The following is a 17330-nucleotide window of genomic DNA, read 5'->3' as shown; positions in this document are numbered from 1 at the left end:
CTTGTCTCCTGTGTTATGCTAATAATATAATATAACATAACATAACATAACATAATATGCGGCTGGCGGGGACGAGAGACAGGGCCTTTTCTGTGGTGGCCCCTCGGCTGTGGAACGCCCTTCCTATGGAGGTTAGATCAGCCCCCTCGCTAATGGTGTTTCGAAGAAGATTAAAAACTTGGATGTTTGAACGGGCATTCGGATAAACAGTGCAATGAATGTGATGATTACAGGAATGGAAATATGGACGACGAATTGGATCACGACTCTAGTGATGAGATGTATTGGGTTGTTTATTGTTGTGTCAATATTGTATACTATGCTCTTATGGTTTTAAATTGTATATCGCTGATTGATTTTTATCCTTGTTGTAAACCGCGTTGAGTCGCCTGTTGGGCTGAGAAACTGCGGTATACAAGTAAAGTAAATAAATAAATAATGTTTATAATATTATAATGTAATACAATATAATACTACTACTAATAATATATTATAATTATATATTTTACATTATGTGAAATATTACTAATAATATTACAGTACAATGATATAGTACAATATAGTACTATATAATACTGATACTGTGCTATGCTAATAATATAATATATTGTATGTATATGTATCTTGTGAGCCGCTCTGAGTCCCCTTCGGGGTGAGAAGGGCGGCATATAAATGTCATAAATAATAATAATAATAGTTCAAAAGAGAGTTTGACCCTAAGCGTGAAGGAGCCCGGAGAAAGAGGGCAACTGAAAAGATCCAAGGTCTAGAGACCATGAATAATCCCCCTGAGGAGCGACTTAAAGAGCTGGGTCTGTTTAGCCTTCAGAAGAGAAGGTTGAGACATTAGAGGTGCCATGTATCAATATGTGAAAGGCTGTCCTAAGGAAGAGGGAGCAGGCTTCCTTTCTGCTGCCCTGGAAACTAGGACTCAGTGGAGCCATGGCTCAAATGACAGGAAAGGAGACTCCATTGAACATTAGCTGTAAGGACAGCTGCTCAACAGTGGAACTCTCTGCCTCGGAGTGTGGTGGAAGCTCCTTCCTTGGAAGCTTTTAAGCAGAGGCTGGATGGCCAACTATCAGGGATACTTTGATTGTGTTTTTCCTGCATGGCAGAATGGGGTTGGCCCAACTCTAGGAGTCTATGATTCTCCTTCCTTCCATCTGTCGGGGGGGGGGGGGGGGGCTTTGCTGGTGATCTTCCTGCATGAAGACAGAAGGGGTTGAACTGGGTGGCCCCTTGGGTTTCGGTTATTACTATTCTAATTACAAAGGCTAGGTGGTCATCTGTTGGGGGTGCTTAGATTGTGCTTTTACTGCATGGCAGAATTAAGGGGGTTGGGATGGGTGGTCTCTGGGTGGCCCCTTGGGTTTCGGTTATTACTATTCTTATTAGAAAGGCTAGGTGGCCATCTGTTGGGGGCTGCTTAGATTGTGCTTTTTACTGCATGGTGGAATTAAGGGGGTTGGGATGGGTGGTCTCTGGGGTTTCTGTTGTTGTTGTTGTTGTTGTTATTATTATTATTATTATTATTATTATTATTATTATTATTGCAAAGGCTAGATGGCCATCTTTCACAGTCAGGAAGTTCTTCCTAGTGTTCAGGAGATTCCACCTGAACATGAAGAAGAACTTCCTGGATGTGAGAGCTGTTCAGCAGTGGAACTCTCTGCCTCGAGTGTGGTGGAGGCTCCCTTCTTTGGAGATTTTTAAGCAGAGGCTGGATGGCCATCTGTTGGGGGGGGGGGGGCTTTGAATGCGATTTTCCTGCTCCTTGGCCAAATGGGGTTGGACTGGATGGCCCACCAGGTCTCTTCCCACTCTAGGATTCTAGAATTTTATGATTCTACTAGCTGTACCCACCACGTGTTGCTGTGGCAAACCTTCCCTCCCTCTTTCTCCTCCTTTTTCTCTCTCCTTCCTTTCCTCACTCTTTCCTTCTTTCCCTCTTTTTCTTTCTCTTCTTCTTTCTTCCTTCTCTACTTGTTTCTTTTCTTGCTTCCTTTGCTGTTTGGTTTCATCCTTCCTTGTCTCCTTCCTTCCTTCCCTCTTTCGTTCCTTCTCTCCTTCCTTCCTTTCACTTTTTTATTTCCTTCTCTCTTTCCTTCCTTCTCTACCTTTCTTTCTTTCTTTCTCTCCTTCTTTCCCTCCTCTCTTTCCTTCCTTCTCTATCTTCCTTCTTTTCTTTCCTTCTCTCCTTATTTCCCTCCTCTCCCCTTCCTTCCTTCTCTACCTGGCTTTCTTTCTTTCCTTCCCTCTTTCTCTCCCTCCTTTCTTCTCTATCTTTCTTTCTTTCCTTCTTTCTCTCCTTCCCTCCTTCTTTCCCTCTTTCTCTCCCTCCCGTTTCGTGTCGTTTTAGTTGCCCTCGGCAGCCCCCCGCAGCTCCCATGCCCTCCCCAAGCGTGAGTGCTTACTTCGGTCTGGAGGGCTTTCTCAGGTGGGCTCGTGTAGAGGGAGGCAAGCAGACGGCAGTGTGCATGCGGAGGGAGACTTGGGCGCGGGGGAAGCTGGGAAATGGAGTCCTTCCTCATCGTATTCCTCCCACGGCAGTGCGCATGCGGAGGGAGACTTGGGTGCGGGGGAAGCTGGGAAATGGAGTCCTTCCTCATCGTATTCCTCCCACGGCAGTGCGCATGCGGAGGGAGATTTGGGTGCGGGGGAAGCTGGGAAATGGAGTCCTTCCTCATCGTATTCCTCCCACGGCAGTGCGCATGCGGAGGGAGATTTGGGTGCTGTTGTGGTTCAGCACCAACTTGATGGGAATGGGAGTGAGGAGCGTGCAGATGGGATTGAGAATAGTGCAGATGTGGGTTCTCAGCTTTCTTCCCATGACTTTAGAGACAGGCAATTTAGAGACAGGTCTGTGTCTTCAATGTCTTCACAAGATCGGAATGTGGGTGATAAGACAGTTGCTGGGAAGCAAGGTCAGACGGTCGGTGGGATGCAAGGCCGCGCAGGACAGGTGGTGCGAAGGAGTGCGCGGCTGGCAGAGAAGTGTTGACCTCATCTGTGGGAAAACTGCTCGTTAAGGCTTGTTTGATGTTTGCTGTTTTGCTGTGAAACGTATAAGTAATCTGCCTGGACAGTGATCCTGTGTTAGTTTCAACGTTGCAATATGGCTTACAGTAGCCCAGTTCGGGGCTAGGGATTTAGCAACGGCCTGCTTCATGTAACCTTAAGCTGCTTCCTGGTTTGGGACTTCTTGTTTTGCTTCATGTCTTCTGCTTAAACTTCAAAGGATTATATTGGACTTTTTACCTTGTAACCACTGAATTTTTTACTGCTTTTACTCTGATTGTTTCAATAAACTTCCTACCTCTCAAGATTGGCTGGTTTTGTCAGAGAAAGCAAGGTGAATCTATTCTGAGGCACAACAGTTTGAAACTAACCCCAACAAAGTCCTTGCTTCTCACAGCCACTATGAATCCCGCTGAGGCTCAGGCGATGCAACAACAGCTGGTGACCCTTCAGCAGCAGATAGCAACGATGCAAGGGCAAGCAGCAGCTAACCCTCCGGTCCAGCCGCTAAGGACTCCCATGGCGTTGCCTAACAAGTTCTCCGGAGACAGCCAACGGGTCAAGGACTTCCTGGGGCAGTGTGATGCCTATCTCACAGTGCGGGCAGCGGAGTTCCCGGATGAAGCCGCCAAGGTGGGCTTTGCCTACAGTCTGTTGGAGGGCCCGGCCCTCTCCTGGGCCACCGCGTTACGTGAGGCTGCTTCCCCTGTGTGCAACACCGCCAAGGCTTTTATGGATGAACTGCACAAAGTATGGGGAGGCCAAGTGCACCGGGAGATGGCGGATCGTAAGTTGCGAGCTCTCAAGCAGAAAGAAGGGCGTTTGGCCGAATACATCTCAGAATTTCGTGTTTTGCAGCGGGAGCTTGCCTGGAATGATGCCGCCTACATGAGCGCTTTCAAGGCGGGGCTCACCCAGGAGATGCAGTTGGAGGTGGCCCGTTCCGCTGTTCCAGCCGATTTGGAGGAGTTGATGTCCCTGTGTATCCGGGTTGATGGGACTATGACTACCCAACGCCATATCCTTGCCGGCTCTCGGCCAGTTGGTCGAAGGGGGGCCGATGCAGGGGTACCACGTCGCTTGGGACCGCCGCCAGCTCATGTGCCTGACGCAGAGGAGCCCATGCAGTTGGGTTCCATGCGCCCCAAAATCGATGCGGCGGAAAAGGCGCGAAGACAACGGCTGAACCTGTGTTGGTATTGTGGGGGCAGTGGACATTTTTCTCGGGAGTGCCCAGTAAAGAAGAAGACAAGTCCTCGCCTGGCGGGGGCCTCTGGTTCAGCGGAGGCCGTGGCGCCCCCGGCCCAGAGTTCGGGTGAACAATGGGCCGACCAGCCGGCGGGGGAAGGCAACGACCGAGTTTAGCTGGGCTCGCTGACTCGGTCTCCATCCCGTTTCCAGAGCCCGCGACTGGGGTGCTGTTCTTTCTCTTGGTTTCGTTTTGTGTAGCCCAAAAGATTCCCACAGCGGTGCACGCCTTGGTCGACTGTGGGGCCACTAACAATTTCATGGACAGTCGGTTTGTGGAATACCTTAGATTACAATGCTTAGACCTTCAGCCTCCCCGGGATGTACAAAACTTTGATGGGCGCTCGCTGAAAGCCGGGCCGGTCGCTCGCTATACGGCGCCCGTACAGATGAAGGTCGGGGACCATGTGGAAGAGGTCTCCTTTTTGGTCACGGACCTTCCACACGCTGTGGTGTTGGGGATTCCATGGCTGGCCAAGCACAACCCGACCATTTGGTGGTCCCAGAAACAGTTACGGTTCACTTCGGCCTTTTGCAAAGACCATTGCGGCGGGGAGCGGAAGTGTCGGCTCACAGAGGTTGCCGCACAGGCTACGGGCCAGCTGCCCGCCAAATACCAAGATTTCTGGGACGTTTTCAGCGAAAAGGAGGCGGAGAGACTTCCTCCCCACCGTCCATACGACTGCGCTATTGACTTGATTCCGGGCGCCCCGATTCCGCGTGGGCGGTTGTATTCTCTCTCGGAGCCAGAGATGGCAGCTCTCCGGGAGTTCTTGGATACCAACCTACGCAAGGGGTTCATTCGTCCCTCGCAGTCGCCGGCCGGCTCCCCAGTTTTGTTCGTCAAGAAAAAATCAGGGGAGCTGAGACTCTGTAATGACTATCGGGCATTGAACAACATCACGATCAAGAACCGTTATCCGCTTCCCCTCATCCCGGAGTTGCTCAACCGGTTGCGAGGAGCTCGGATTTTCACCAAATTGGACCTAAGGGGGGCTTATAATTTGGTGCGTATCCGGGAAGGGGACGAGTGGAAGACAGCCTTCCAGACCCGTTTCGGGAGCTTTGAATACAGAGTTATGGGTTTCGGACTCTGCAACGCTCCAGCCACGTTCCAGCACTTCGTCAACGACGTCTTCCGCGACTTTTTAGACCGTTTTTTGGTCATTTACCTGGACGACTTCCTGATTTACTCGACGAATCCCCGTGACCACACTCAACAGGTGCGTGCGGTGCTTCAGCACCTGAGGGATCATGGACTGTACGCGAAGCTGGAGAAGTGCGCTTTCGACCTGGAGGAAGTAGACTTCCTGGGACACCGCATCTCGGCGGAGGGAATCTCCATGGACCCCACTAAAGTCTCCGCGGTGTTGGAATGGAAATCCCCTGGGAGCAAAAAGGACATCCAAAGATTCATGGGGTTCGCCAATTATTACCGCAAATTCATCCCCGACTTTGCCCACTGGGCGGACCCTATTACCCAATGCCTGAGAGGTAAACGGCCGTTCCTATGGACTGAGGCGGCTGAAAGAGGGTTTCAGCGGCTCAAAGAACTTTTCACTTCCCAGCCTATCCTGCAACATCCTGATCCTACTAAGCTGTTTGTGGTGCAGGCCGACGCGTCGGATGTGGCGGTCGGGGCAGTGTTGCTACAACCTGCGGGGGATCATCTCCAGCCCTGTGCATATTTTTCTCGACAGTTGACTGCCCCAGAAAGAAACTACACCATTTGGGAAAAAGAGCTCCTAGCCATCAAGTCAGCGTTTGAGACTTGGAGACATTGGCTAGAGGGTGCTCCCCAACCAGTGGAAGTTCATACGGATCACCGCAATCTGGAATATCTCCGTACGTCCCGGAAGTTAAACCAACGACAGCAGCGTTGGGCATTGTTTTTTGAGAGATTCAACTTCCGAATTTGCTATGTGCCGGCGGCCCAAAACAAACAAGCAGATGCTTTGTCGCGCAAGCCGGAATATACTCGGGGCCAAGAAGACTCCTCAGAGTCCTGTATTTTGCGGCCAGAAAACTTTGCATTCACCAGCACAACGAGGCCCCCTTCGACTTTGGCTGAAAGAATCCGGGCGCGGCAGCAAGAGGACTTGTGGGTGCAAGAACAACTGGAGGCCGGATTAAAGTTCCCATTTCAAGAAATAGATGGGATGCTGTGTCATCGTTCACAGGTCTATGTGCCGCTCGGCCCCGAGCGGGAGGAAATCTTAAAACTATGCCATGATACCAAGCCGGCGGGACATTTTGGGATTTTTAAAACACTGCAGCTAATACTGAGGGACTTCTGGTGGCCCAAGATCCGGCGAGAGGTCGAGAAATATGTCAACGGCTGTCCTGTTTGTCACCGCGCCAAGAATCCTACTGGCAAACCGGCTGGTTTGCTACAACCTCTGCCTACTCCGAGTCGGCCCTGGGAAATTGTGTCGGCCGATTTCATCACGGATTTACCAGAATCCCAAGGTTTCACTACCATTCTGGTGGTGGTGGATCTTTTTACCAAGATGGGACACTTCATTCCCTGTGGGGGAGTGCCTACTGCCAAAGAAACTGCCGATTTATTCCTAAGCCACATTTTCCGTCTTCATGGACTTCCAAAGAGCTTGGTGACCGACCGTGGGGCTCAATTTACCTCGCACTTCTGGAAGGAGATACAACGACAGTTAGGCATCGCGAGTCGGATGTCGTCGGCGCATCATCCACAGTCTGATGGCCAGACCGAGAAGACCAACGCCACCCTTGAACAATACTTGAGATGTTTTGTCAACTATCAACAGGACAATTGGGCCTCGCTTCTTGCTGTAGCCGAGTTTGCCTACAACAATGCTACTCACGGGTCGACTAAAGAGGCCCCGTTCTTTGCTAACTATGGATACCACCCCCGGTTCTTTCCCTCCGTGATTGGGCCTGGGGAGGTCCCTGCTGCTACCACTTGGCTGCAGGAGCTCTCAGCGATTCAAGAGATCTTAAAGGCTCAGCTTGAACAGGCAAAAGAGGATTACAAACGGATGGCTGATACCCATCGTCAACCAGGTCCACCAATTCAAGTGGGAGATCGTGTTTGGCTGTCCACTAAACATCTGCCTATCCAACGCCCCTCTCGGAAGCTTGACGCACGTTTTGTGGGACCATACCCAGTGGTGGAACAGTTAAATCCTGTGACCTTTAAACTAAAACTTCCGCACGGCATGCGGATTCATCCAGTTTTCCATCGATCTTTGCTGCGACCCGCCACGGAAGTCCGGCCGGATGCTGGCGGGGCTCCTCCGCCCCCCCCCCGATTCTACGCGATGGCGAGGAGGAGTTCGAAGTAGCGGACATTTTAGACTCTCGCCGTCATCACCGCAAGTTACAGTACTTGGTGGACTGGGTGGGCTATGGGCCTGAGGAGCGCTGTTGGGTGGATGCTCGGGATGTTCATGCTCCTCTCCTAGTGTCCCGTTTTCACCGGGCCTACCCGGCCAAGCCCGGGCCGGTGGGGGGCCCACGGGGGGGCCCTAGGGGGGGGGATAGTGTTGTGGTTCAGCATCAACTTGATGGGAATGGGAGTGAGGAGCGTGCAGATGGGATTGAGAATAGTGCAGATGTGGGTTCTCAGCTTTCTTCCCATGACTTTAGAGACAGGCAATTTAGAGACAGGTCTGTGTCTTCAATGTCTTCACAAGATCGGAATGTGGGTGATAAGACAGTTGCTGGGAAGCAAGGTCAGACGGTCGGTGGGATGCAAGGCCGCGCAGGACAGGTGGTGCGAAGGAGTGCGCGGCTGGCAGAGAAGTGTTGACCTCATCTGTGGGAAAACTGCTCGTTAAGGCTTGTTTGATGTTTGCTGTTTTGCTGTGAAACGTATAAGTAATCTGCCTGGACAGTGATCCTGTGTTAGTTTCAACGTTGCAATATGGCTTACAGTAGCCCAGTTCGGGGCTAGGGATTTAGCAACGGCCTGCTTCATGTAACCTTAAGCTGCTTCCTGGTTTGGGGCTTCTTGTTTTGCTTCATGTCTTCTGCTTAAACTTCAAAGGATTATATTGGACTTTTTACCTTGTAACCACTGAATTTTTTACTGCTTTTACTCTGATTGTTTCAATAAACTTCCTACCTCTCAAGATTGGCTGGTTTTGTCAGAGAAAGCAAGGTGAATCTATTCTGAGGCACAACAGGTGCGGGGGAAGCTGGGAAATGGAGTCCTTCCTCATCGTATTCCTCCCACGGCAGTGCGCATGCGGAGGGAGACTTGGGTGCGGGGGAAGCTGGGAAATGGAGTCCTTCCTCATCGTATTCCTCCCACGGCAGTGCGCATGCGGAGGGAGACTTGGGCGCGGGGGAAGCTGGGAAATGGAGTCCTTCCTCATCGTATTCCTCCCACGGCAGTGCGCATGCGGAGGGAGACTTGGGTGCGGGGGAAGCTGGGAAATGGAGTCCTTCCTCATCGTATTCCTCCCACGGCAGTGCGCATGCGGAGGGAGATTTGGGTGCGGGGGAAGCTGGGAAATGGAGTCCTTCCTCATCGTATTCCTCCCACGGCAGTGCGCATGCGGAGGGAGATTTGGGTGTGGGGGAAGCTGGGAAATGGAGTCCTTCCTCATCGTATTCCTCCCACGGCAGTGCGCATGCGGAGGGAGATTTGGGTGCGGGGGAAGCTGGGAAATGGAGTCCTTCCTCATCGTATTCCTCCCACGGCAGTGCGCATGCGGAGGGAGACTTGGGCGCGGGGGAAGCTGGGAAATGGAGTCCTTCCTCATCGTATTCCTCCCACGGCAGTGCGCATGCGGAGGGAGACTTGGGTGCGGGGGAAGCTGGGAAATGGAGTCCTTCCTCATCGTATTCCTCCCACGGCAGTGCGCATGCGGAGGGAGATTTGGGTGCGGGGGAAGCTGGGAAATGGAGTCCTTCCTCATCGTATTCCTCCCACGGCAGTGCGCATGCGGAGGGAGACTTGGGTGCGGGGGAAGCTGGGAAATGGAGTCCTTCCTCATCGTATTCCTCCCACGGCAGTGCGCATGCGGAGGGAGACTTGGGTGCGGGGGAAGCTGGGAAATGGAGTCCTTCCTCATCGTATTCCTCCCACGGCAGTGCGCATGCGGAGGGAGATTTGGGTGCGGGGGAAGCTGGGAAATGGAGTCCTTCCTCATCGTATTCCTCCCACGGCAGTGCGCATGCGGAGGGAGACTTGGGTGCGGGGGAAGCTGGGAAATGGAGTCCTTCCTCATCGTATTCCTCCCACGGCAGTGCGCATGCGGAGGGAGATTTGGGTGCGGGGGAAGCTGGGAAATGGAGTCCTTCCTCATCGTATTCCTCCCACGGCAGTGCGCATGCGGAGGGAGATTTGGGTGTGGGGGAAGCTGGGAAATGGAGTCCTTCCTCATCGTATTCCTCCCACGGCAGTGCGCATGCGGAGGGAGATTTGGGTGCGGGGGAAGCTGGGAAATGGAGTCCTTCCTCATCGTATTCCTCCCACGGCAGTGCGCATGCGGAGGGAGATTTGGGTGCGGGGGAAGCTGGGAAATTGAGTCCTTCCTCATCGTATTCCTCCCACGGCAGTGCGCATGTGGAGGGAGATTTGGGTGTGGGGGAAGCTGGGAAATGGAGTCCTTCCTCATCGTATTCCTCCCACGGCAGTGCGCATGCGGAGGGAGATTTGGGCGCATGGGAAGCTGGGAAATGGAGTCCTTCCTCATCGTATTCCTCCCACGGCAGTGCGCATGCGGAGGGAGATTTGGGTGCGGGGGAAGCTGGGAAATTGAGTCCTTCCTCATCGTATTCCTCCCACGGCAGTGCGCATGCGGAGGGAGATTTGGGTGTGGGGGAAGCTGGGAAATGGAGTCCTTCCTCATCGTATTCCTCCCACGGCAGTGCGCATGTGGAGGGAGATTTGGGTGTGGGGGAAGCTGGGAAATGGAGTCCTTCCTCATCGTATTCCTCCCACGGCAGTGCGCATGCGGAGGGAGATTTGGGCGCGGGGGAAGCTGGGAAATGGAGTCCTTCCTCATCGTATTCCTCCCGCAGCAGTGCGCATGCGGAGGGAGATTTGGGTGCGGGGGAAGCTGGGAAATGGAGTCCTTCCTCATCGTATTCCTCCCGCAGCAGTGCGCATGCGGAGGGAGATTTGGGTGCGGGGGAAGCTGGGAAATGGAGTCCTTCCTCATCGTATTCCTCCCACGGCAGTGCGCATGCGGAGGGAGATTTGGGCGCGGGGGAAGCTGGGAAATGGAGTCCTTCCTCATCGTATTCCTCCCGCAGCAGTGCGCATGCGGAGGGAGATTTGGGTGCGGGGGAAGCTGGGAAATGGAGTCCTTCCTCATCGTATTCCTCTCACGGCAGTGCGCATGCGGAGGGAGATTTGGGCGCGGGGGAAGCTGGGAAATGGAGTCCTTCCTCATCGTATTCCTCCCACGGCAGTGCGCATGCGGAGGGAGATTTGGGTGCGGGGGAAGCTGGGAAATGGAGTCCTTCCTCATCGTATTCCTCCCGCGGCAGTGCGCATGCGGAGGGAGATTTGGGAGCGGGGGAAGCTGGGAAATGGAGTCCTTCCTCATCGTATTCCTCCCGCGGCAGTGCGCATGCGGAGGGAGATTTGGGCGCGGGGGAAGCTGGGAAATGGAGTCCTTCCTCATCGTATTCCTCTCGCGGCAGTGCGCATGCGGAGGGAGATTTGGGCGCGGGGGAAGCTGGGAAATGGAGTCCTTCCTCATCGTTTTCCTCCCGAGGCCTCTGCGCATGCTCCGTGTTTTTCGGGTATTGTGCGTTTGTGTTGTTGTGTATTGGTGTTTTGAGGGTTGTTGGTCATACCTTGGGGGAAGAGGTATTAGCAGGGCAAATGTGATGAGATTTCGTCCGGTGGTTTAGCCGTTTTTGACCGCCTAATTATGACCTTAAGGTTCATATGTATATAGATGATCTGTTGGGGGGGGCTGGCTTTGATTGTGCTTTTCCTGCATGACAGGGGATTGGACTAGATGGCCCACAGGGTCCCAACTTGATGATTCTATCCTTATAATTGTTATTAAGGAGAGCCTGGGTGGCCATCTGTCAGGGGTGTTTTGATGGTGCTTTTTCTGACTGGCAGAATTAAGAGGGTTGGACTGGGTGGCCCTTGGAGGTCCCTTCCAATCCTGTGATTCTCTGATTCTCCTTTTATTTCATTTATTTAAAACTTTTATATCCCGATCTTCTCAACCTCTGTAGAGGGACTCAGACCGGCTTCCATTTGTCAGGAATGTTTAGATTGTGCTTTTCGTGCCTGGAAGAATAAAGAGGGTTGGACTAGGTGGCCCTTGGAGGTCCCTTCCAACTCTCTATGGTTCTATGATCCTCTGCCTCTCCTCCCTCCCTTGCAGGGGTCAGTTGCAGGCCGTGGAGGCCCGGTACCAGGCCCAGAAGAAGGTCACTCAGGCCTTTGAGCTGGAGGTCCTAGATCTCTATGGCCAGCTAGCGAACAGCTCGGGGCTGCAGCGGAAGCGCGACGGCAGCAACAAAATGGAAAGTGAAGCGGCAACAGTGGCGGCAGAGGAAAGGTACAATGGGCATCACTCGGCTGGCTTGGCTCTCTCTCCGTTTTGCTCCTCTCGATCTTTCCCTCCTGCTCTTTCCTGTCTGTTGGAGTGATACTTCTCCAAGTTTCCAGCCACCCCGCAAGCCCCTGAGTTTCAGTTTTGTCCTTCTTCTCCTGTGAGTCTGGAGAGAGACCAGATGTCTCTAGAGATGTAGATAGCAAGAAAGGTGCATATATAACCTTCCCTGTATACAAGGGTTGAATGAAAAGTAATGCCTCCACCTTCGTAACTCCTCAACAGATGGCCGTACTGGTATGCGGCAGGTACTGGCTTGTTCAGTAGACTCTCCTCTACAGTTCCATTTTGGCGGGAAGCCTTAGCATTGAACAGTTGTGTTGTTAAAATGCAAAGTTTGCAGCTTGGGAGTGATCCTGGACTCATCGCTGAGCCTGGAAGCCCAGGTCTCGGCGGTGACCGGGAGAGCTTTTGCACAATTAAAACTTGTGCACCAGTTGCGCCCGTACCTTGGGAAGTCAGATCTGGCCACGATGGTCCACGCTCTTTTTACATCCCAATTAGATTACTGCAACGCCCTCTATGTGGGGTTGCCCTTGAAGACTGTTCGGAAGCTCCAACTAGTCCAGCGGGAGGCAGCCAGACTGCTCACCGGAGCGTCATACAGGGAGCATACCACCCCTCTGTTGTGTCAGCTCCACTGGCTGCCGATCCAGTTCCGAGCACAATTCAAAGTGCTGGTTTTGACCTACAAAACCCTATACGGTTCCGGCCCAGCGTATCTGTCCGAACGGATCTCCCTCTATGTCCCACCCCGGAGTCTAAGATCTTCTGGGGAGGCCCTGCTCTCGACCCCGCCTCTATAACAAGTGAGGTTGGCGGGGACGAGGAGCAGGGCCTTCTCGGTGGTGGCCCCCCACCTGTGGAATTCACTCCCCGGGAAAATTAGATCTGCAACATTGCTCCTTTCCTTTAGGAAAAAAACTGAAAACATGGATTTGGGACTAGGCATTCGGACAACCGGGCAGATAAAGAAAGGACTTTGACAATGATTAGGAAATGATTAATGGAATAGAACTATGGAACTCTGAAAAACGAAACGCTGAGCATGAGAATAGTTTTTATATGATATGTTATATACTGATTGTTTTGATTGTTTTAACTGTGATAATTGTTTTAACTATGGTTTTGTACATTATGTGTAATTTGTATAGGCATCAAATTGTGCCTTTTTTGTAAGCCGCCCTGAGTCCCCCCTCGGGGGTTGAGAAGGGCGGGGTAAAAGTACCTTAAATAAATAAATAAATAAAGTATGGAACCCTGCGCAGATGGTCGGCAGCAACTTGCAGTCATTGAATTCTTGACAGCAGAAGGTGTCACCCCAAAGGAGATTCATAAGAGAATACAAGCTGTTTATGGTGATTGTGTTGATGTGAGTACTGTGCATCGTTAGGCGAGTAAGTTTAAAGATGTTGAGGTAGGAACATCTGACCTACGTGACAAAGAAAGAGTTGGACGTCCTGTGACAGCAACCACTGAGTTTCACAACCAAAAGGTTGACAGATAGATTCAGGACGATCGTCGTATCACTCAGAGAGAATTTTCAAGCATAATCGACATTTCACAAGTACATGTGGGTCACATGATTGCAATGCTTGACTATCAGAAAATCTGTGCATGATTGGTACCCAAAATGCTGACGCTTGAAACTCGCCCAGCGATGCATAGTATTCACATCAACACAATTGGTCTTTGTTGTGGGAACCAAAGGGTTGGTAAGTACTAAAAATCCCATTGTCCAGTTTCCGTCCACCCCCAAACTTCACCAGGACCTAAAGGGGGTCATCGGGGTTATGCGTGCCAAGTTTGGTCTTGATCGGTCATTGGATGAGGGTCGCAGCAGTCTCAGGAAGTGAGTGGAGGTACTTAAAGTTTCATCATCCATGGTCTGCCCTCCAAACTGCAATAGGATGTAGATGTGGTAGGATGTGGGTCATGGGGACTCTGTGTGCCAAGTTTGGTCTTTATTGGTCTTTGTTGGGGGCCACAGTGGTCTGTGGGAACTAAAGGATTTGAAAGTACTACAAATCCCATCATCCTTTGTCCATCTTCCCCCAAACCTCCCCAGGACGTAAAGAGGGTGATGGGGGTTATGTGTGCCAAGTTTGATCCCGTGCAGGTTGTAGTGGCTTGTGAAAGTGAGAGCCAATCAGAAAGCTGCCACATGCACCTCCCTCCCTACATCCACTCTATGTCCATCTGCCCTCCACATACAAACATTCTCTTATAATTTCTACTTCGTGGATTTTCACTTTTTGCGGGTGGTCCTGGAATGTTAATACCTGCGATAAGAGAAGGGAACACTGTATATATAGACAATGTGTTTGTATATCCAGCTTTTTCTCCCTGTATGGAGACTCAGATCAGCTTTTGGAGACCGACCCAATGCCGTCTGAGCCACTTCTGCCTTTGCCGCTTCCCTCACCCTCTCTCCTTTCCTCTCTTAGGAACAGGCTCAGCGGCCCAACGGAAGGTGGCGGTGCAGACCCTCTCCTGGTGGGACGCAGCGAAGAGGCCTTGGAGCGCAATGGCGAGACCAAACCTCCCAGCGCTTGGAGCCACGGAGGCAGCGGCGGTAGCGGTGGTGGTGGTGGCAGCAGCGAGGCAGCCTCCCCGGAGAAGCGGGAGAGCAACAACGGGAGCGGTGGTGGAGGGCGGCCCCAGCGCCTGGCGGTGGGCTCTTTTCCCAGCTCGGAGAGCTTCCTGGGCATGAAGGCACGGGAGCTGTTCCGGCACAAAAGTGAGGGCCACGCTGAGGAGGAGGAGGAGGGCCATGGGGGCAATGGGGCGCGGGCCCCCCTCAGCAGCCTCTGCGGGACCCTCAAGAGCGAACTTTGCAAGGGGCCCCCTTCTGGCGGGCAGGGCGCCCTGTCCCCCCGGACCCCCGAGGGAGAGCCCCCCCTCCTCCTGCTCAGCCCCGGCCAGGAGGGCGGCCACGGCGGTGGCGCAGGCGGGCAGCTGCGCATCATGGACTACGACGACGAGGCCGCCCACCAGCAACAATACCCGGGGCAGAGCTAGGCCAGCACAGAATGAGGAGGAAGAAGAGGAGGAGGACCACCCCCCACGGAAAAGCGTTTCATGTCTGTGGCACGGGAGGAGCCCCCGGAGATTGGAAGAGGGTAGCCTTCGGGCTTTGGTTGAGAGTAGGGAGAGCCCATCCACACCCGCCCACCCACTTGCCTCTTTCCCCAAAGCCTTGTCTTTCAGGAAAGCCCTCCCAAGGGTTGGGAGTGTGGCCTCCGCCTTCTCCTCCAGGGACCCCCCCCCCTCCCCCAGCAATAGGGAGGCAGCTCCGCTTCCCTCCCCAGCAGCCTTGGAGGCTCCCAAGATAATGGCCCTTCCCTGACCTTTCTTGCCGGCCTCCCTTCACTTTGCCTGGAATGGTTCCTGTAGCCCCCCAATCCCAGCCCCCCCCCCCAGTGTTCCCCCCCCCCCCCAAGCTGGGCTTCTTTAAACACCCCCCTCCCAAATCTCAACACCTTCCTTTGGTCTAATAAGCTGGTCTAATAAGCGCCTCCCCGCGGCTTTCCTTGCCTGAACTGGGCTTGGTGGCAGAAGCATTTCTGGTGGGAATCAGGCTGGGGGGGGGGGGGAGTCTTGCCGATAAAAGGGACCTCTTGGGTGGGATGGAGTCCGGTGGGCCCTTCCTGTCTTCTTTCCTTTCATCTTTCCTTCTATCTTTCCTTCTTCCCCTCCTTTCATTCCCTGTTTCCCCTCCCTCACTCCCTTTCCTTTTTTCCCCTCCCTCCTTTCATTCCTTCTTTCCTTTCTTTATTCCTTCCTTCCTTTCCAACTTTCCCTCCCTCCCACTCTCCTTCCTTCCTTCCCTCTTCCTTCCTCTCACACTCCTTCCCTCCCTCTTCCCTTCCTTCCCTCTTCCTTCCTTTCTCTTCCTCCCTCCGTTCCTTTTTCCCTCCTTTCATTCCTTTTTTCAATCTTTCCTTTCTTCCTTTCTTTCCTACCTACCCTCCCTTCTTTCCCTCTTCCTTTCTTCCTCCTTCCCTCCCTCTTCCCTTCCTTCCCTCTTTCTTCCTTTTCCCTTCCTCTCTCCCTCCCTCCCTTCTTTCCCTCCTTTCATTCCTTTTTCCATCTTTCCTTCCTTTCCTACCTTCCTTACCTTCCTTGCTCCCTCCCTCTCTCCTTCCTCCCTTCCCTCTTCCTTCCTCTCACCCTCCTTCCCTCCCTCTTCCCTTCCCTTCCTTTCCTCCCTCCCTTACTTCTTTCCTTTTCCCTCTCCTTTCATTCCTTCTTTCCATCTTTCCTTCCTTTTTTCCTTTCCAACCTTCCCTTCCTCCCTCTTCCTTCCTTTCCTTCCTTCCCTCTTTCTTCCTTTCCCTTCCTTCCTTCCTTCCGCCCTTTCTTCCTTTTTCCCCCTCCCTCCTTTTATTTTTTCCATCTTTCATTTCTTCCTTTCCTCCCTTCCCTCCCTCCCTTTCATCCGTCCTCCCTCCCTCCCTCCCTTTCCTTTTTCCCCTCCTACTTTTCATTCCTTCTTTCCATCTTTCCTTCCTTCCCTCTTCCTTTCTTCCTTTCCTCCCTTCCCTCCCTCCCTTCATTCCTTCTTTCTTTCCTTCTTTTTCATCCCTTCCTGGGCCTGTTGCCTTCTTCTGCTTTGCTGCTTCTTCAGTCCTGGCCTTGCTCCGGGCCTGAGCCCCTTGGAGGGCATGTGGATGGGCCCTTTGCTCCTCCTCCTCCTCCTCCTCCTTCCCCACTTCCTGGCTTCTGTCCCTTTGCAGGGATGTGCGCTGTGGTTCCCTTTCCCCTTACAGTGCCTGCAGCCTGCCTGTCGGGGGGGATTGTGCCTAGACCCTCCGGTGGTCCTGCGTTACATTTCCAAGGCACGCCATTCAGAACACCCATGCAAACCCTCTCTTTGGGAACGGAATAGCTTGGGGGTTGTTGGAAAAGATGTGGAAGGAAGTGCTGGTGGTCGGTGGCCTCTCCCTCCCCCTGCCCAGAATGCTACGCAGCCCATCCAAAGGCATTCAGCCTTCCCGTAATGTTGGGGACAGGCTTCAACTGGCTCTCTTTGCGGCCCTTCCCGCTCTCCTTTCTCATCCCGAAGCAGCGTATTTAAAGAAACTTGGGTCTCCTGGGTGATTTACTCTCTGACGGAATGATGGAGGACACGGCTCCGTTCTGCACTCAGTCTCCGAATCATGGATGTAGCAAAAAGAACAGAAAAAAGCACCGTTTCTTGGCGGAAAAAAACAACACGGATCTCGTTGCTTGAAGCTGGGAATGGATTCTTTTTTGTATTTTTTCCTTCGGAAGCACGGCCAACGAGGACAATTGACAACGAATGCCAGAAATACGAAATGACGACATGAAATGGTACTATCTAAGCTAAGAGAGGACTCTTTTTGGGGGGAGGTGGGAAGGGGGAGGGGAATTGGTGGTCCTGACTAGAAGGTTCTAAGGCGTCAAGGCGGTTCTGCTTGTGTTTAACTGTGAACAGAAAATAAAAGGAAAGCATATTGTTTTGCA

General features: G+C 52.7%; 1 protein-coding gene across 1 annotated transcript in view; it reads left to right on the top strand.

Moving 5' to 3' along the window:
* The window catches only part of TSC1 (TSC complex subunit 1), a 68798-nt gene extending 51468 nt beyond the window's left edge, over positions 1–17330 (top strand). Inside the window, exons 22-23 of the mRNA XM_067471982.1 lie at positions 11610–11786; positions 14288–17330. Coding sequence (XP_067328083.1) covers positions 11610–11786; positions 14288–14861 — 751 coding nt within the window. The 3' untranslated portion in view covers positions 14862–17330. The remainder of the gene's footprint in view (positions 1–11609; positions 11787–14287) is intronic.

Source organism: Anolis sagrei, chromosome 11 (assembly GCF_037176765.1).
Source record: "Anolis sagrei isolate rAnoSag1 chromosome 11, rAnoSag1.mat, whole genome shotgun sequence".
In the NCBI taxonomy this organism is placed as follows: domain Eukaryota; kingdom Metazoa; phylum Chordata; class Lepidosauria; order Squamata; family Dactyloidae; genus Anolis; species Anolis sagrei.
The sequence above is the reverse complement of the archived record's forward strand: the minus strand, read 5'-3'. Positions and strand labels throughout refer to the sequence as shown.